Source organism: Grus americana, chromosome 2 (assembly GCF_028858705.1).
Source record: "Grus americana isolate bGruAme1 chromosome 2, bGruAme1.mat, whole genome shotgun sequence".
NCBI lineage: Eukaryota > Metazoa > Chordata > Aves > Gruiformes > Gruidae > Grus > Grus americana.
Window position 1 is genome coordinate 772,820 of NC_072853.1, and position 19,808 is coordinate 792,627.

At 53.0% G+C, this 19,808-nt stretch overlaps 1 protein-coding gene across 3 annotated transcripts in view; it reads left to right on the forward strand.

Annotated features, from left to right (window-relative positions):
* Positions 1-19,808, forward strand: part of HSF1 (heat shock transcription factor 1) — a 68,371-nt gene that overhangs the window by 24,611 nt on the left and 23,952 nt on the right. For all 3 annotated transcript variants that reach the window (XM_054818737.1, XM_054818738.1, XM_054818736.1), the window contains exon 4: positions 1,510-1,634. In XM_054818737.1, coding sequence (XP_054674712.1) covers positions 1,510-1,634 — 125 coding nt within the window. The remainder of the gene's footprint in view (positions 1-1,509; positions 1,635-19,808) is intronic.

A 19,808-nucleotide genomic window follows, 5' to 3' on the forward strand; every position in this document is an offset into this window, starting at 1 on the left:
TGCAAACCAAATTGTTTCTGAGTTCAGTCAAAAGGGTCGCTGTGTTTTTCCTGGTTTTCTGGAGAAGTAGCATCTGTTTGAGTTTAGCTTGATGGAGGGAAGTTTGCTGTGTCCTCTGGAGAGATCGGAGAGCAATCGTACCTTTCAGTAGGAGGGAGAGCGATCACTAGCTGAGCTGCGGTCGTTACTTAAAATGCTTCAAGGAATGAAAAATACGTACGTGCAATGTGTGCGCGCACGAACACATGAAGGTAGGTCAGATGTAGCAGTGGAAGAAGGAGAAGGAAGGATAAGGTACCGAAATTATTTTAAATGTGTTAACCCCCAGTATATCCCAAAGACAAACTTACACATTTTCCCTTTAAACTCACAGATGTGCTTTACAACTGCCCCGTTTCTGTAAACTGCAGTACGTGTGCTGAAGGCACGGTGTAACAACACTTGGTATCAGGAGTTCCAGAAATGCTTATGAACTTTCCAGGCTAATTTATTAGTCCTGAAGTGTGGGCTGGAGAAGCATGCTTTTGTCATTCTTTTCCAAATACTAATCAAAGCAATGTGTAGAGAGCAGCTCGCTCTTCTGTCCACCCCAGGGTGCTCTCAAATAACCGTAAGTGCCATTTTCACGGAGGCGTTTAGTTCCTCCAGACGCTTTCACAGTGGGCAAACGCGTTAGAAGGATGTAAAGAGATCTTAAAGATATATGACCTGCTGGCAAGTGAAGTGGGGAGAAGCTGCTATTGAGTAGGTGAGATGTGTTAACCCCCATAACGATTGGCAGGTTCATAGGCTTCTCACGTGGCACGGCTCTCGTGAAACACGCCTGGGTGTCATTTCTCGTGAGTCTTTTATCAGAAAAATAAAATCATCCGCTCAGAATCTTCTCCTCGGCTGCTTTACCACTCGTAGTGGAAGCGATGAGGATATCGAGCGACTGGCTGCTGCTCAGGGATCTCTGGAAGAGGCCGTTCCGCCTGCAGCCTTGCTGCAGTGAGCTCATCTGCCTTTTGCCTCCCGAGTTTCTTTCTCAGGCCGGCTAATGACTTTCTTAATTGCTAAGACTGATATTCGGTTCACTGCACGCAGCAGAGGCTTTTGAAAGTGTGCGACAAGAGTGTTTGTTTCCTATCGTCAGTGCAGAGGAGCTCCCTGGTCTTTGTGGCCGCCAAGCGTTGGGTTGGTCATGGATAAGAACGTCTTGGTCCGTCGCCCTCCTGAAGGCTTGCGTAGGCAGACAGCTCCTGCACGGGCCTTCGCTTTGCCTGAGCACTGTGTTTCTGATCCAAAAAGAGATATATTTTTTTTATGGCTGCGGCAGAATTTGGTGTTTTCAAACAGCAGTGTGCTTGCAGAAAACTTGCTCTGCAGACGGCTGGTTTGAGTCTCTTGACACGAATGCAGCGGTTGGTCTAGACAGGGGGGATGAATTATTTGCGGTATCAACTTTGAAGCTTAGATAACCGTTTTGTAGGAAGGAAACATCACTGACCTCTCCCTTTCTGTCTCCAGGTATCCAGTATAAAGAATGAGGATATAAAGGTTCGGCAAGACAACGTAACCAAGTTACTGACTGACATCCAGGTGATGAAGGGAAAGCAGGAGAGCATGGACTCCAAGCTGATAGCCATGAAGCAGTATGTATGTGGGGAGGGGATGGCAGAACACGCAGGAGAGTTTGCTCGGTGATTTCTTTCCTGGCCACGTTATTTTTAAGACCTCACCGTGGAGAAGGCTGGCTGCCGCTTGCTCGCTCCCTGTTCCAGCTTCCAGTTGGCGACGGAGCGCAGCCCGGGCTGTAAGAGCCTTTCAGCTGCGGGCAGGAGGGGGGTGGCGGAGGGACTTTCTGAACACAATTAAAACCCCTTAGAGACCTGGTGTTGCAGCAGCCAGACCCGTGACCCCAAACACAGCGTAAAGCTGCTTTGGAGTACGGCTCTGCTTTGAGGGATCGGTGGAAAGGCTGGGAAGACTTCAGGAACCGCCTTCCCTGCCACGGGGGTTACAGTCTGGAATTTCAGTCCATGCGTGGTGCTGGGTTTTCCCCCGTGATTTGGTTTTTTCCTCCCGCAAAGCACAACTATTCTGTCTTGTCTTACACTGCGCCGGCGTACACGAGTCCTTTGGGACAACGCCCGCTGTCCTTCTGTTCTAATCCTGTGTTCTTCCTCCAGGCTCTTGGCTTCTTACTCGCACCCAGTTAAATTCTCACTGGATACCGCTCGCCCGGTGTTTGCTCTTGGGTTGGGAGGCAAAATGGGCGATCTTGAGTCCTGCTAATAAATACTGCCTGACCCGCTGAGGTGACCAGGGCACTGTTGCCCACCCTGATGTGACTTTTCCACGTGGTGGTCATACGGAAGGATGTGATTAACATCACTAACTGGAATGTTTAAGTGGTGCCCCTGGAACCGGCTGCCCTCCCCGACGCAGGGCCTGTGTGGAGTCTGCCAGCTGTGAGACTCGCGCTGAGGTTCTTCGGGTTGCCTTTGAGTGCAGATACCTGTCGAGGCAAATCAATGTGGCGGTGTCCGATTCCCTTAGGCACCGTTATAATCTTGATTTAAAGCGCCTTTTTTTTTTTTTTTTTCTCTCCTTGTTTACCTCTCCACCCTGTGGACTGAATCGTACATCAGCGAAGTTTACGTTATGCCCAGCTGCATCTTCAGCTCTGCCATTGTGTCTAAGGAATTAGGTTCTGGGTCTCGTGGAAAGCGGAGCCGGCAGCCCTCCGTTCCTGCTGGAGGAAGCAGGAGAGCGGTGGGGAGAGTTCAAAGGGACAGTTTCACAGTGGAAAAATATTTCCTCCACACTGTGTTCCAAAACATCCTTTTTCTTGGATTTCGTTGCTCTGTCTCATGGTTGCGGATCACTTCTCTAGCACCTCAGGTGTTCATGGGAGGGGAGAGAACCCGCTTCGTCTCCACGGTCATTCTAGATGATTCTTTTCATCTTGCATTTGCCCCAGGTACGAGCGCCCAGCCTTACATCCAGGCTGTGCTTCTCCTCAGGCTCTTTGCCAGTGAGAAAGAGCAGCGGAGTGGCCTCCTACCCTGTTGGTAAATGGCGGCAGGGAAGGGATTTCTTTGGAAGCTGTTTTGTCTGCTTGCCCGGAGAAACAATCAGCCGCCTAAAGCGATTAGTTTGCCGCTCGTTGCGATGCGCCGTGTCTTTCGGCAGCTCTGGTCCCAGCCGTTATCACGACAAGTACGCGTGGGAGGCTGCACGTTTTTTTTCTGTCCGTTGCGGGAAGAATAGGCAAGATCAGGAGGCATCTTTAAACCCAGCTGCCAGCCAGCCTCGTGCTCCCCCCACGCGGCGCTCGTCTCAATTTCCGTGGCTTTTGCAGCCCCGTGGCGTGGTTTAAGACGGTCCAGGCTCGTACCCCTGTATCAAGGATGAGAGCGTTCACAAATGCATTATAGGTCTCTAGGCTGCGTTCTGGCTGCTCCGTTGGCTCTTGCTAAAGCAAACATTAGCATTATTAATTATAAATGGGCTGTAAACCACTAGGTGGAGTGCCTACAGCAGTACTTGGAGCTCTACTGATAGCAGAGACTGACAACCTCTCTTAAAGCAGCAAAGCTTCCCCGCTCCGTTCAGGAAGAGAGTTACTGACCAATTAATAAAAAAATGTGCTTTGCGCTTTTTTGAAAGCTTCTCAGGTAAATAGGCTCCTGTAAGACTATCAAAATTAAGCGATTTGTGTGAACTGTGACTGTTGTCACGTTGTTGCAACGGCCTCTTAGCAGGTCTTCGTCTCGAGGCTGATGCCTGGACGAAATGCAGTCCCAGCTGAGCCAGCCCAGCAGCCGCCTGCTCCCCGAAAGGGCGGCTGCCCTTCGCCGTATGCCAGCTGCCGTTCACCGTATACCGGCTGCCCGTCGCCATACCGGCCACCCTTCACCAATAGCGCAGTAAGCCCTTCTTGGTCGGATATACTCCAATCTTTGGTCTTGTGCAGGTTCTCCATATCGCTCGATAAAGACAGCTTTTGAGTCTGCGTTTCATTATCTTTAAGTTTTCCCGTCTCCGTCGTTAGTACCGGGTCCCTGTACTGGGATTGCTGTTCCTTTCCTGGAGGGCCGGGTTTGCAAGGCATTTTTCACATCTTCGGTTTCTCAGGAACTTGTGACTAAAAATTCTCTTCTTGCTTCCTGAATATAATACATGCGATTCACTGAAGGTTTTAGTTCTGGATCTGTGGCGTACCTCAAAGCACCACCTGGTTCTTACCGTATCACTGTCGCTTGTTTTCTCAACGAGTTTTTTAAGTGTTCTTGAGGGCCTGCTGGTTTACCTCGGGTTGCATCTCCACGGTAGGGTTATTCCAGGTTCTTCTCCTTCCCCTTCACCACACCAACGTCAGCCGTCGACCTCCTCCAGCATCATTTCATAGATGAGATGGTGAGGATTAAGACCTTCAGCTTGTGCCTGCTGTGCTGCCGCTTCTCGGTGAATCGCTGCGGCTGGCAGCAGCCAGAATCTTGGATTCCTGCCTGGACCGCACCAAAAGTGCGCAGAGGTCTCTCTCTGTTGCGAATTCTGTGGGAATAACGGCTTTTCATCCTCCAGTGCGGGGCCTTGAAACGGGTTGATGGCTCAATACAGGAACCGTTTGTATCTGCACGAGATGGAAGAGACTTCAGTCGTGGTGCAGAACTTCCAGACAGACCTGCTGCTTCGTCGGCCGTTACCGCACCAAACGCCTGCTGGTTGTTGCTGCGTGGCCACCGACGTGCAGGGGAACGGGGGAAAACAGCCCCGGTCAGACTGCGGCGGGCTCAGACTCGGCGAGGAGGAGGCCAGCCGTCAAAGGGACTCTGGCGCGTGTTGCTCTTTGAGGGAGAAGTTGAGCGAAGGTGAGTCCCTGAAGTTTTTCTGCACAGAAATACACAGTGGGGTTCAAGCTTCCTCCCGCCGGCCGTACGCGCCTTAACTTCTAGAAACAACCACCAAGCGTTCAGTCACCGGCATGGATTGCCTGGAGTTATTTGCGTGAAGTGAACTTCAACGGAATGTCTTGAGTTTTTTTCAACTGTGAGTTAGAAGCAGGTTAATTTTGTGTAAAACCAGGGGTTTTGGTTTGGCTAAGTGCAAGATTGCTACAAATAAAGAGTGGTAACTCTGCAAATGAGCTTGCAATGGGACCAAAGGATCCTGCGTTGTTTTTTGGGGTTTTTTTGATAGAAATGGTTATACCTAGGGGATCTCAGTTCCATTTGGCTTTCTGGTCTGACCACAAGAAGAGGAGCGTGTCTGGGTCTCGTGTCAGCAGTGTACAAATGCCGAATCATTGCGCAAACCTCAGCCACAGAAACACGAACGGCTAAGGGGATAGAAAACTTGCTGAGCAACGAGTGACCGGAGTCGTGGTCAACAGCTCGATGTCCGAGTGGAGACCGGTGAGGAGTGCCGTTCCTCAGGGGTCGGTACTGGGACCGGCGCTGTTTGACATCTTTGTCGGTGCCATGGACAGTGGGATCGAGTGCACCCTCAGCAAGTTTGCCGACGACACCGAGCTGCGTGCTGCGGTCAACACGCTGGAGGGAAGGGATGCCGTCCAGAGGGAGCTGGGCAGGCTGGAGAGGTGGGACCGTGCGAGCCTCATGAAGTCCAACAAGGCCAAGGGCAAGGTCCTGCACGTGGGTCGGGGCAATCCCAGCACAACTCCAGGCTGGGCGGGGAATGGATGGAGAGCAGCCCTGAGGAGAAGGACTTGGGGTGGTGGGGGACGAGAAGCTCAACACGACCCGGCAACGTGTGATTGCAGCCCAGAAAGCCACCCGTGTCCTGATATTACGTGATGTGAGGCAGAAATCCTTCCCTGTGAGGGTGCTGAGGCCCTGGCCCAGGGTGCCCAGAGAAGCTGTGGCTGCCCCTGGCTCCCTGGCAGGGTTCAAGGCCAGGTTGGATGGGGCTTTGGGCAAGCTGGGCTGGTGGAGGGTGTCCCTGCCCATGGCAGGGGTGGCACTGGGTGGGCTGTGGGGTCCCTGCCCACCCAAACCACTCTGGGGTTCTTTACTGAGAAAGGGAGGGGAACAAACGCTGGTGTGCGCCTCTGGAGGTAACTCCAGCCTGAGGAACGGCCTTGAGCGTTTCTCATGCAGTAACAGAAATGAAAATTGATAAAATCAGACCAGCAATGAAGTCTGTGCTCTGAAGTGAAAAGAAGCGTTTGACTGATAGGCAGAAGACGGTGGCTGATTGCTTCACCACTGAAGATGCGAATTCAAGTTTCTCCGTTTCAGCCGCAGCTGCAGGACCCGAGCAGGACCCAGCCCACGCGAGTGCTGTGCCTTCTGCGTGACGGACCTCCGCGGCGTTCCGGGGGCTTGAAAACCTGATGCCACGAAGCGTGTTCTGGGGAGACCGCAGTGTCTGGCGTCTTGCTGGCGCTCTTCTCCTTCCCCCTCGCCGATGCGCCTGGCCCCGTCATACAGATTTTTGAGGAATCCAATTCCAGGAGTTTTGTCCCCCTCGAAGGGGGTACGTTAGTAGGCACTAAGCTGAGCTGACGGTCAATGGGGCTTCGTCCTCTGTGTTGAACTTGGATCTGAGGAGACTCGCTCCGCCGTGGAGGAGACCCGCGCTCTGGAGTCGCTCCGGTGCAGTTCCGCTGGCTTCGGAGCGGGGACGCCAGTGGAAAGGGGGCGTTCCCATTGCACGGGGGCGGCTGAAAAAAGGTCTGTACTCTGGCTCTTCTTCATCTGCCCCATCATACTCCTCCAACAAAGGGCTCCGATGTCCGACCAGGGCTGAGCGCGGAAGGGTTCCATCTGCCTCGTGCGTCTGGCGGGAAATCTCACCTGGTTTGTGTTCCCGACCCAGCGGCAGTCGTCTCCAAAGGGACGAGGGTGCCAGGAGCAAAAAGCTCTTTCTCAGTGCCTGCAGCGCTCCGGTCTTAATGCTTTTTTTTTTTCTGTCTAAAGGTGCGTTTTGAATTGGGGGAAGCAGGTCCACTTTCGCTAACCACACCAGCTGTAATTGATATTACACTGCTTTGTTGGCATAAAGCCCCAGGTGTACGGTCACGGCTTGTCTTCTATCGAAGTAAGATCTTTGGAGCGTACTGAAAATGCACGTGGGTGAAGGCTGTAGAGGGAAAGTTCTTCTGGGGGGTTTTACTGGTCTGAATTGGATATCGTCTGTGGCACGTCCAATAAATGCTCACAGTAAATGTCTTTTTATTGCACAGCTGTGACCAAACCTTCGCAAATCTTCTCCCGTTGACTCAGCTCGAAAAATCTGCCTGAAAGGCTCCGGAATACAATCAGACGCATCTCCGCTGTCCTACAGTAACGTGCGTCTGGATGATTTGCCATCAGTCTCTAGCACTGGCAGCACATGATGGAAAGTAGAGAAACTGAACTTTGGATATGAAAATATTTATTCTTCCCTGTCAGCAGCTCCTTCAGCAGGACTGGATAGTGCTCCCGGGGGGCTGAGCCTTTGCGAGCGCGGACGTCGCTTCCCCGGAGCACGGGGGAATCTCACCTGGTGAGGTTTGGTTAGTCTGCACCTCTCTGCTCTTAGTTTGACTTATTTGGGGGGGGGTTGTTAGTTTTAGGGTGGGTTTTTTTGCTTCTCCTGGAACACAGAAGTCCCTTGTCTTCTTCCAGGTGTTTTATGGGCCTCTGGAGGTTTTTATCATCTTTTTAAAAAACAAGGCAGGCAAGCTACGGGCGAAACAAGCGTCTGAAACGGCCGTGAGCTTTAGGGAGATTTCCATGCTCTTCGTGGCCTCCTGCCTTCCTGGCTTTCGGAGCTAAGGGTCGCATCGCATCACGATGTCTTTGTCCTTCCAGTTACCTCTTGGAGAAAGCCGTGCAAAAAGAGCGCATCTTCTCGTTGCGGGGAGCAGGAGGCCCGAGGCTCCCTTGCCTCTTACTGACGAACCGGGGAGTCGCCTTTCGTTCTGGCACCGCAGCCGCGGCGGAGCTAAAGGGGATCTGGCGTCGGGGGCGAACGCGCGTCACTGGGCTTGGTTATGCTCCTCTCCTGTTCTCAGCTGCTTTTTTCAGCTAGTTAACCATCCCAAAATTATTTCTTTCGCTGCTTTTTTTTTTAATTCTTCCCTGTTTACCGTGAAGTGAAGTTTATCGGAGCATACGAAGACAACCCCTTCGGGCATTTCTGCGTAGATTAAACAAGTCATGGCGCGGCCGTGGATTTTGGGTTCGGTTTTGTACTCGGCTTCCCGCAGCGTATTCTGACGCATCCCTTTCGCTGTCCTGTTCTCTAAGCCGCGGTGTCTCGGGCGAGTCTGGCGCAGCAGTGATTCCTTGGAAGTGTCACCGCGCAGGCCGGCTCTCTTTCCCTCCAGGGTCCGTGTAATTACTGCCCAGTTTAAGCATCATTACTTAACACCTTCTCTAATTGATGTTTGGGCCGTGCGTTGGAAAGTATTGCTTTTTACCCTGCAGCACCGTGTTTTATCGGGGCTGAGCTTTGCTACAACGGTTACTAACCGGGTGACTGTAGTAAAGTCATCTTGATGTTAAACTTAAACGTTTAATTTACCCACCGCCAGTCCGCTTGTTCTCACATGAGAAGTTTTGCGTTAAAAGCGTTACCGTTAGTATCTTTTCTTATTTTAAAATTGGAAAGTCATTGGAAAGCACCGCGGGAGAAAGGAGAGGGACCCCAGCTCCAGCGGTGGGGAACGGCATCCGCTTGAACTCCGTCCTTTCAAGCAGCGAGCGGTTATTAATTACACTAAAATTTGAGCAGGTTACTGACTGCAGTTTCTTTTGGCGTCCGTTCTGCTTTCTTAGCTTCTGAAGCAGTCACTCATCTGAGCCAAATGTTTTCTTCTGGGCTTTTTAACCTGGAACTGTTTAGGTTTTAGACTGACAATTGCAATTAAGGCTGCTCTCGCAGCGCCGCACTGTCAGGTACTCAGCAACGTTTTAACTGGATATCGTGTTCTTTCCCAGCTCCAGATCTGCCGGTGTCTCTCTGTAACTCCTCATCTCTTGTGACCCGCCGGGGCTCTGTAAGCACGGCCGGTTAGCTTAACCTTCGGCGTGGTAGCACGCTTCTCTGGTAGGACTGTAAACCGCTCGGGAAGACAACACTTGGACTCCTTGTCATCCGTACGTCTCTGCCGTGGCATAGAACGGCAGATAACGGCGCTCTCTGCATCCGTGGCATTGCCCTGGAAAAGCATCGCAGTAATTACTAAGGTTACGAGGATAACGAAGTGAGCCTGGACGCTGGCTGCGTCAGGAGAGCGGGGAAGCCAAACCAGCGCTCCCAATGGAGACGTCGTCTCTTGATTTGGAAATATTTGTGCGGACGAGTTCTTTTGCAGGGAGGAAGGAGATGTCCCGCGTGCCTGCCTGCCTCTCCAGCGGCCCTGGCGCTCGCTGCTCCCCTGCCCGCGGCTTCTCCTGCTGCCCTCGTGCAAAGCGCGGGGCAGGAAGGTGAGACGAGGAGGCTGTCGCTTCCCTGTGATTCATCAGCTCTGCTCGACTCCGGCGGGAGCCCAAGTGTATCCGTAAGTTTAATTTTAAACAGATTGTTGAAAGCAGCGAGCTAGCCGTGGTGTCTGCACCTGTTTTTATCGGTTTTCTCCATGTCTCCTTCAGGGATTGCGTTCGCTTTGGCTCAGCGCGTGAAGCTGTGCCGTGGGACGCTGAGAGCACTTCCTCCCGGCCAGACTCTGTTTACAAGGCCCTGCCGCTTTTACAAGGCCCCAGTTGCTAACAGAATTTAAAAGTTAAAATTTCTCTTGACAAAAATAAATCTAAACAGACACAAGAACTTGGCCTTTTGCAATATAATTCCTCTTCACCAGAATTAGTTTACCGTATGCAAACCCCCCGTAAATCATACCAAATAATTTTGACCCGTGTAGCTTGCTTTATGGTTTCAGGGTTCCAAAAGCAACATATATATTATCGTTTGACACTGACCTAAGGGGATAGAGTTTGCATTAGAACATTTGTTGAAAAGATTGAATCCATCAGCGTTAGGTGAGAGAAAAGCTGAGCTAGGACATAACGAAGCCAACTAGGTGATATCCAAGTTTAGTCACCGACTCAGAAAAGCCTCATTAACAGAAGCCCTCCCACCTTCGGGGAGTAAGGCGCTCTGGTTAAAATCCGCTTAAAATCGTCTGGGAGATGAGTAACTGCGTGGCTTTTAGTCCTAGACACGAATTAGGCAGAACTTTGCAGCCCCGTTTCTCTCCTCACCTTTCCTCAATAGCTCTGAGAGCGCAACGTGTTTTGTTCTGCATCTCTGTTCTGCGCGTCTGTCCCGGCGTGGAAAAAATGAGGCCCGGTCTATACGGAAAAGACAAAATTTGTAAGGTGATTGTCTGTGAAATTGCTGGCCGGGTATTTTCTGTGGTTTACACCGTGGTTTACGGGTCCGTCGTATCTCGTGTCCTGTCTCTGCAGCCCGGCCCAGTGGCGCGAGGTGTTTTGGGGCAGGAGGGGACGTGGTCTCCTGAGCCGGAACGGGAATTTCTGTGCTGCTCTTTGAGCTTGCGCTGCAGGTTACTGCACCTGTACATTTGAACCAAGGTCTGACTTTGGAGTTTCTATACACGTCAGCTAACCGGCAAACCTGACCTTTATCTCTAAGTAGCACCCAGTAGCGATCCGAGGTACTTCAGAGACCCCTTGGCTCTCGTGTGGAGTAGGTGCCATACGATAAAACCACAAACACGATTTTCTTCTCGGTGAAAACCTGTTTCTCTTCCTTAGGCAGCCGGTGCTCCTGCCCGGAGCTGGGGAGCAGGAAGGAAGCCGACTGGGGAGATCCAGTCCGCGGTAAGGGAGGCAGCCCGCGTGTCATCCCGCCCCAAACCTTAGGAAACCCCAGGACAGCATGCCGGGCGGTCAGCTTGCTGCGCCTCTGGGTGGTTTGGTCACCCTGCAAAGCCGCCCGAGCAGGTTGGAGGCTTCCTCTGCTGCTCGCGGGCAAAAAAAGGGAAGGGATCGTGCGCTGTCAGCAAACAACTGAGGCTGTGCCTTTGCTGTCTGCAGCCGGGGTGGCCAAACCTCTTTATCAAAAGAGTCTTCTGGAGGCAGTAGTGATCTATGTTCTCCTGTGAACCAGGTCTGCCTGCTGGAATCGGAACGAGATGAAGGAGCAGCTTGTCCTCAGGGGCCTCATCCCCGTGCAGCTGAGCAGGCACGGATGGATGTCTGTCTGCATGGAAAGAGCCGTTTTCCTTTGTGCGCCGTGCGGGGCCGGGCAGCTGGACAGCATCTGTGTATTCCTGCTCAAGAGCCTGCGTCCTCCTCCGTGGTGTTCTGCCTGTTATTAACTGGCTGTTTCCTACTGAAAGAAGTGGTATTAGGATTGATTACAGCGCTGTTGCCGAGAACCTGTATCGAGCAGTTTGGGGAGGGGGGGGCTCAACTTCTCAGGTCACTGGGACCCGTCTGGAAATAACAAATTACAATTTTACTTTGTTGCTGAATTTCCTTTTCAAAATATGTGAGAATGCAGCGAGCGGAGTTAAGCGATGATGTACTCCTGGTTCGGATTTGGAAATGAGACATCACTGTCAAGGCGCTGGTTCCTTGTCGAGCTGCAGTAAATCTCGAAGCGTAGCGATGTCTTGGTCAGGGGGTGCGTGCTCCAGAGGCTCCCCACGCTCAGGGGTGGGATTGCGGGAGCGTTTGAGAACGCTTGTGCTTGAAGTGGTCTCCTCTAGCAGCTGCGCTCTGTTAATAGGGTTTCCATCGTCCCGTTTCCTCGTGTGCTGCAGTAATCTAAGGAAACAATTTCCTCTGGCTTCAGCCCCGCCAGAGCCCCCGTTCCTGGGACGTGCGTGGAGGAAGGACCGGCCGCTACCGCCAACGGTGCCCAGCCTTGCTTGGGGCGAGGAGGTGGAGGTGACGGTGACAGCCCCCCCAGTCTGCTGCTCTTTTTGCTTTTGCTAGCATCAAAATCCAGGCTTGCCTTTACACAGGTATGCTGTCCGCATCGTCAGCTGGAGCATCCGCCGCTTCAGAAAGGAGGTGGCCAGAGCTTTTGCAGTGGGGGGGAAGTGAGCCTCCTGGAACTCGGTTACCATTAAGCCCGATTTTATGGAAGGAAGACTGCGTGTGTGTAATGAAACGTTTTCCCAGGAGCCAGAAAGAAAAAGGCTCCCTGCCTGCCTGGAGCCGGCCGCTCGCAGCAAGGAAGGGCCGGGTTTCTGCCGCGTGTCCCTGATTGCACGCGTGCTGTTCTTGGGTTTTGCGCTCGCTGCTTGAGTTTTGTTGGCTGAACTCTGGCTCTTCCAGCCTTGCGCCGAGGCTGTGGTCCGTGCTTTTATGACCTCTCAATTGGACGACTGTAACGTGTTGGTTTATGGCCTTCCTGTGCAAAGGTTGCGCAGGCTCCAGCTGCTCGGAGATGGGGCCAAAGCACTAACGCTCCTGCCGTGGCCTCCGCATGTCGGTCTGGTCCTGGGGGACCTGGGCTGGCTCAGAGTCAAACATCAGCTTGATCTTAAAATTGCTTTGATGGCTTATAATGCCGAGTATAATGTGGGATCTGCGTGGTTTTATCTACGCGGCTGGTTTTTACGAGCTTAGTCACTGCTTGAGATCATCTGAAGTCAGTTTTATTGGTCATTCCAAACCATAGGTTAAAGACCTGTGCAGCACTCGTTTTTCAGTGCAGCCGTCTAAATCTGAAATTAATTCCCCCCGTAGCCTGACACACTGATGTTAAAATAACTCAGCCCAACTGGCATCTCTTAACCCTGGTTGCAGTGTAAGCTGCTTTCTGGCAGGTTTGGGTATTGGCGCTGGATTTTATCCTTTCCACTGCCGGCTCTTCTCTCCGGTGCCTGTAGCTGGACGGCGTCTTACCAGCGATGGAGGCACCGGCTTTCGGCAGCGGGTTCACGCCATCTCTCTGGTTGCCTCTTGCACGGCGCTCTGCTCTTCTCCGTGCCTCCTCCTCGCTAATTTGCTTTTTCGGAGTATTCTGGAGGAAGAAGAGCTGTTCGGAGTCTTCTGGGGACTTTTGTCCCTTTGTGAGACCGTGCCCCAGACCGTACGCTGAGGCTGGCCAGAGCAGGAGGAGTAGGTTGCTTCGCTGTTCAGCATCCTTCCACTCACGTCATCACTAAAGGAGCAGTAAGCTGCTCTGGTTTTCTCTTGATCCTCTACTTTTTCAGAAGAAAAGCAGAGAATGGTTAAAAACTGCATTCATTTTCCTCTGTCCATACTCATCTGAAATGGTTCAGAACAGCGTATTGAACGAGGCAGATTCTGCTGGCTCATTAGGAAGAGGAGAAATAGCGCGGTGTTAAATAAAATTGGTTTTGCTGTCTGATTTACGTATGGGTTTTGCCAGTAACGTGCCAGTGGGCGTTCCTGCTGCCGTGGCTGAAGTTCACTGGTCGTCTTACGACCCTAAATACTCTGGTCAGAAGCGTAACTCAGCCCTGCGCTCAGGATTGAAGAGAATCTCCCTGGTACTGACGCGTTTGGTCGTCCTGAACTGATTTTTCTGGATCAGCTCTTCACAAAAAGCTTCGTGTGGTGTAAGAGCCACCCTGCTCGTAGCTGGCTTAGTCCGAGAGCCGGTGGCCATTTAAAGGAACGTGACAGGATCCCGAGGTACAAACAGGGTTTTTAATTGATCCGTGAGCGTGTTTGGACAGACAGTGCATCTTTATCGACACAGGCTCCTCCTCTGGTTGCATGAACCGGTGCTACCTGAATATTCTGTTGTGGTGAAAATTATTTTTAAAGGTGAGTTAATACCAAATCAGCCCGTCCGCCTCTGGGAGACCCCAGGCTGTTACTTGGAGTAACCTGCCATGCTCAGGACCATCTGTCTGCCACCGTTCTGAAAAAATCCACCGATTTCTGCAGCTCTGGAGAATGGCGGCGTTGCCTCTGTTGCACTTCGTGGCCCAGACCAAGATTTCTTTGCTGGAGGTTCTGAAGCTGGTTCTGAAGATATCCCATGTAAGACAGGTTCTTCTCCCTAGGACAGAGGTTCTCCTGAACTGTCTGCAGGCTGTCACCCAGGTCTTTTGAGATGTTTTGCTTAAAAATGGAGATTAAATCTTCACTGGGCAGTGATGGAAACTATTGCTCCACAGCAAGATTCTTCATGGCTTTCTCTTAGAGTCCTCCAGCGAGACCTCGCGGATGACGTGCATCTGTTTGCCTGTCAGTCGTACGACGGACAGGTTTGACATCAGCATTTCTCTGAACGTTCTGCTGATTTCTGCAGAATTAGGAAATTCAAAGCATGAGGCAGTTAAGGGTACGACAGATTTACCAGTCAGATATTTAGCTGCTGAAACTCTTGGACAACAACGGATGTGTAGGGAAGGAATGTTGGCGTCGAGGTGAGGAGAAGAGTTGTTGCCTCACACGGTGAGCTCCAGCACTTCGAAGGCGACTGTGCCCATGTTTCGTAGGTTCTGGTGTTCCTCTCATACGTTAGTTTATCTATTTGTGGATGCAGGTTGTGAGTTCTGCAATGAAACTGCCTTGTGCAGTAAAAATACTCTCCTTCAAACCTTATTGTTGGGAGACTCCTAGTTCTTATTTTGAAAGGGTGGACAAATAATCTTTTTCCATATCATTCATGATTCTGTAGGGCTCCAACACATCTATGGGGCTCCTTTGATCTCTTCTCCAAGCCTGAGGAGCCCTCATTTCTGTGGGCGGTCCTCTCGCCCACATCACCCCGGTTGCTGCCCGTTCGGCCCGTACGATGTCAGCGACAGCGATGACAGCAGGGGATGGTAACGGTGATACTGGTGCGCTGTGGGTGTATTGGGCGGTAGCACTCGTTCTTTCCCTGGCCGCCTTCACCGTTGACTTCATACGATTGACTGATGAGGGAGGCAGAAGAGGGGTTTTTGTCTCTGTAATCAAAGGATGTTATCATTACCTGAACTCCCCCCATAATTATGTAGCTGCCTATGTATAGATTTTTAGTTCTCAAGCCAGCAGCCTAGTAACACAGCCTCTTGCTGTGCGGTACTAGTTTTTTACATCATATTGCTCTAAGAAAAGTCAACACTCTTTCCCGCAGCAGAGCAGAGGCAGTTAAAACTCTTGAAACTGTTGTCTTTGTGCCTGTTGAAAAAGTGGAAAGTGATGAACTGGGAACAGGCAGTTTTTGGGGGACCACTGAATGTCTCGGTACTTAGAAGAATCTACAAAAGACGTGAACATTTGTGGCTGCAAAGAGAAGCTGAAGTTTGTGAACCTCGCTTAAACCACAATCAACTGTGTCCTTCTCCGTGAAAGGAACACAAGGTTTGTCTCCTTAAGAGAAAGGAGCAGAGTAAGTTTTTCCGTCCTCCCGGAGAGAAGCTCTCGGACCTGCTTCACCCCGTGCACGTGGCGGCACGCCGTCGCCTTCAGCCTGCGGCTGCAGGTCCCTCTGTCCTCGCCGTTCTCTCTTGGTTACTGCGGGATGGGCTCGGCGGCGTCTCCTAGGAACTCTGCCACAGCCGGTGTCCTCCGGCGTGGGCTGGCACCGAGGGGGCACAGTCATAGCGTCGTAGAATCATGGAAGCGTTGGGGCTGGAAAAGGCCCTTGAGAGGAGGGATCCAACCGCTGACCCAGCCCTGCCCAGCCCACCACTAACCCATGTCCCCAAGCACCACATCGAGGCGTCTTTGCAATCCCCCCCGGGACGGTGACTCCAGCACTGCCCTGGGCAGCCTGTTCCAGCGCTTGGCAGCCCTGTGGGTGAAGGAATGTTTCCTGAGCTCCCATCTAAACCTCCCCCGGCACAACTGGAGGCCGTTTCCTCCCGTCCTGTTCCAGTTCCCCCACCAGACTTGTGCTCCAGACCCTTCCCCGCTCCGTCGCCCTTCTCTGGCCCCGCTCCAGCACCTCGATGTCCTTCTGGCAGCGAGGGGCCCAAAACTGAACCCAGTTTTTGAGGTGCGGCCCCGCCGGTGCCCGTACAGGGGGACGGTCACTGCCCTGGGCCTGCTGGCCACGCTGTCTCTGACACGAGCCAGGATGCTGCTGGCCACCGTGGCCACCTGGGCACGCTGCCGGCTCCAGCCACTCTTCCCCAGCCCGTAGCGATGCCTGGGGTTGTTGTGCCCCAAGCGCAGGACCCGGCACTGAGCCGTGCTGAACCTCGTACCGTTGGTCCATCGCTCCAGCCTGGCCAGACCCCTCCGTGGTCGGGCTCTCACGGGGCTTGGCGTCCCCTTGCTGGGACCGGGCAGACCCACGCCTGAACTTCTCAATGTACCCTTGCTCACAGTCCTTGAAATTCGGCTTCCTGTCCTCTTTTATTGCATTCCGTCTGAGTGCAGGACACGTTCGCGAGGTCGGGAGCAGAGACGAAAGCTTTAACCGGCCCCGGGCTAACCCTGACAGCGATCCTCCTGCCCTCGCTGTCCTGGACGCGCACCGGCCCCGGACCTGCACGGCTTCAACGTGTGCCTTGGCGTCAGGGAGAAGAGGGTCCCTGGGGTGGGGGACAGGGTGGCTTTTCAGTGGCAATGCCAGCTCAGGTGTGGGAAAACCGAAACTAAGTACTCTGAGAAAGCGAAGGGACCAGCAGCTCTGAGCCTGTGGTCCGAAAACCCTGGTCTGCTGCAGCAGCGGAAGCTGTGGGTGCCAACCGACCGCAAAACCGGGTAAGGGAAGGAGCGGAAAGACAGAGAAATCGCTTTGATTGGGAAGGCCAGGCGGCCTTGCCTTCTTGCTCTCTCCTCGGATCGCTGAGAAGCAACAAAACCGTGCGTGTCTGTGCTGGCCTCTCCACGGCTGTGCTTGGTTTGCATCCCTGTTTGGTCGGCAGAGTGCGGGCGAGCTCTCTCGGGGGGGCGCAGTCGGTGATATTCCCTCTTCCTGAGCTATTTCCAGCCTCTAAAGTAAGAGCCGTTTGCAGCTATTTCACTCTTTTCCAAGAGTGAATCCCCCCAAAGTTTATACCTGCTGGAGATTAAAGATTGATGGTGCTCGAGCCGGGATTCAAAACAGCTTTTTAGTCTCGTAGCTGATTTAGTGCAAACTAAGCCACGGCTGCTTCCTTCCGCCGGACAACTGGCATTACAGGGGATGAACGTCGCTGCCCGGAGCCCCATCCTGCTCATCCCACCGCGAGCTCTGCCTTGCTAGTCCGGCTTGCCCTAAGCTCTGCCCCTTCCCTGGGGGGGTACCGTACCTCGGGGCACCTGAACCCTGCCCTCCCCAGCTGGCCCACGTCCTCCGGCACATCTTCCTCGGGTAGCGCGGATGGCAGCACAGTCCCCAAAGCCAGGAGCTGACAGCTCAGGTATTGATCTTAACAAAAAAAAAAAATAAAAATAGCTGAAACAGTTAGTTTGAGCAAAGAGGAGTAGTTTGCAAGACGCAGCAGGAAAGGTCTGCGTCAGGATTTAACTGCAGACAGGAGTCATACTAAGGACTTAAAAATTGCAAGGTGTCGAATCAAAGGTCCCGCTCTTCCAGCTCCGTTTTTTGTCTGACGAGACCGTTGGCAGAGGGCAGGGGGAAAGGAGCGAGGGGAGCAAGGCGAGCACGTAGCGCCGCTCTCCCGAGCAATCTCCTGGCACCAGCGCTGTGGGTTAGGGGCTTCCTGAGATGCAGGCGATGCCCTGGACTTAATGGTCCTCAGTAGATTTGTTTTTCTTTGTGTGATTTTGTCCGATGACTCCTGGGATCCGGCAGCAGAGGTCTGCATCTTAATTACGTGGTGTCTGGAGAACCGTGTCCCTTTGTTTGTACTGAATCTGCCAGCTGCTGACTTCAGCTGATATCCCTGGCCTCAAATCAGAAGGGAGAGGGAACAGTTGCTGCCTGTTCGCCTCCGCTTTGTCTTTTGACTCCGCTGCTGTGGGGCACCGGGTCGGTGCTTTACAGAACCTCTCATTTATCGTGTCACGGTCGTCTCTCTGAGCAGCAGAGAGAACCCGTGCTATGCCCAAATGAAGATCTTTGCCCAGTTGTTATTTTTTTTCAGGCAAATACGGAGGTAGCAGGACCCTTCGGATCGATCGGTTTGCGGATTAAAATACAGTTTTATTTTCTATACGCTTTTATCTGAAGTACTCGAACATCTACGTACTGCGTGATGAAGGAATCCGCTGCTTGCCGCAACGCCACTTCTAAATAAATTCCGTGGCGTGAGATAAATATACTGTAGGACGGAAAAAAGCTCAAATACAAACTCTGCGGTCATCAAGTGTGTTCACACACGGTCACAATCGCATGCTGCAGCTGAAAATCGTGTCTTTTGCAGCGTGAGTCTCTAGGGTTCAAACCTCCGGAGCAGGAGGTTTAAAAAACTTGAATTGAGGGTTTTTTCCTACGCATGCTCTCGGTGAGTCTGTACGGTGCACAGCTGCCGGCTTCTTTCTGCACCGAGTGCTGCAGTTTACCTGCAGAGAGGATGAGAGAAGATCCCTCTCGTGTAGCTGCCTGGTTCTAAAAGCCTGGGTTTAAGAAAAATGCCAAGTGGCGGCACGGCCCCGATGAGAGCGTGACAGCTTGCAAGACTGCGTTTTCTTTAAATTGCAAAATATTGGATACCAAAAAAAAAAAAAAAAAAAAGTCATTTATTTCAAAAATTGCTGGCTGTGAAGTCAAGCGCGGCTTTTACCCGGAGTAATTTTATCTGAAAGGAGAGTGACGACCGTTTTCCTGAGTGTATACTGGTAATTAAAGCTCTTTGGAAAGGCTGTTTTTCAAGCAGGACGGACGTTTCTCCTGAGGACCCTCGTACAGCCGCAGTGATAAATGAGCGTCTCTCCTGGCTTCGGGAGATAACAAATGTCATTCTCTCTCTGGCAGAAGTGCGCTGCCGTCCTGAGCCCCTGGGCTGCGCCGAGAAGGCGCCCGCTCCCTCCGAACGGCCCCGCGTCGCCTCCAGTCTCAGACTGGGGGAGACTGGTTTTCTCTGAGGCGAAAACCACGCGTCGAGCCGGGGGTTCTGCCTGCAGCCCCCGCGTTTCCCCCCGGGATGCAGCCGCCCCGGCTCCAGCCGAGATGGGCGCGTGGACGGAGGAGCATCGGGTACCGGGGGCACGGGCAGCGCTCGGCCGCTCAGCGCGTCGCGCTGCAAGAGAGAGGAGCCCCTCGTCCCCGCTTCCGCGAGGCGCGTCCCTTCCCGGCCCTGAGCCGCAAAGGTTTTTGTGAGGTCTGCCGGCCCTCGGCCCCGCGTTCAGAAACGTCCCGGCTGCGCGGGGCGAGGGGGGGGGGGCGTCCCCCGGGAGCAGCGCTTTAAGAGAGGCAGGTGCGGAGCGGGGTCCGGTTTACACAGCCCTGTAAAACATTGTATAAACACAACGCTTCAAAGATCTTTTAATAACTCCCGAAATGAAATGTTTGAAACTGGCCCTTGTAAACTCCTCACCGGCATTTAATTGCCTCATAAAACAGTATGCTAAAGAAAGTATTAAAGGGGTTTTTGCTGCTCTCAGATCAGTTTAACCCTTTGGGGACCTCGTGTCCAGCTGTTTCTCTCCCGCTGCCTAATGAGCGTTTGCCACCTCCTTTCTTTGCCGCTCGTGATGCATCGCTGGCTCGGAGCCACCAGACCTCGACCTCTCGGCGTGGCTCAGGTGTGGCCCGGGCAGCGGCCGGCGCTGCGAGGACAGCTTCATCTCTGCCTCCGGCCCTGGGGATCGCGGCTGCGTCTCCTCCCTTCCCGACGCCGGGACCCGGCAATCTCTCGACGCGTTTTTCTGTCCCGAGGCGAATCTAGGAGCCGCGTTCAGATGGTCTGTGCCGAGGAAAGCTCGGCTAATTTACAGACCTCCCCAAATCCCCGCTGGGGCCCGGAGCGGCAATCCTCCGTGCGCGTAATTGGCAGCTGGTGCGTGGGGAGCGCCGGTGCGGTCGAGATAACC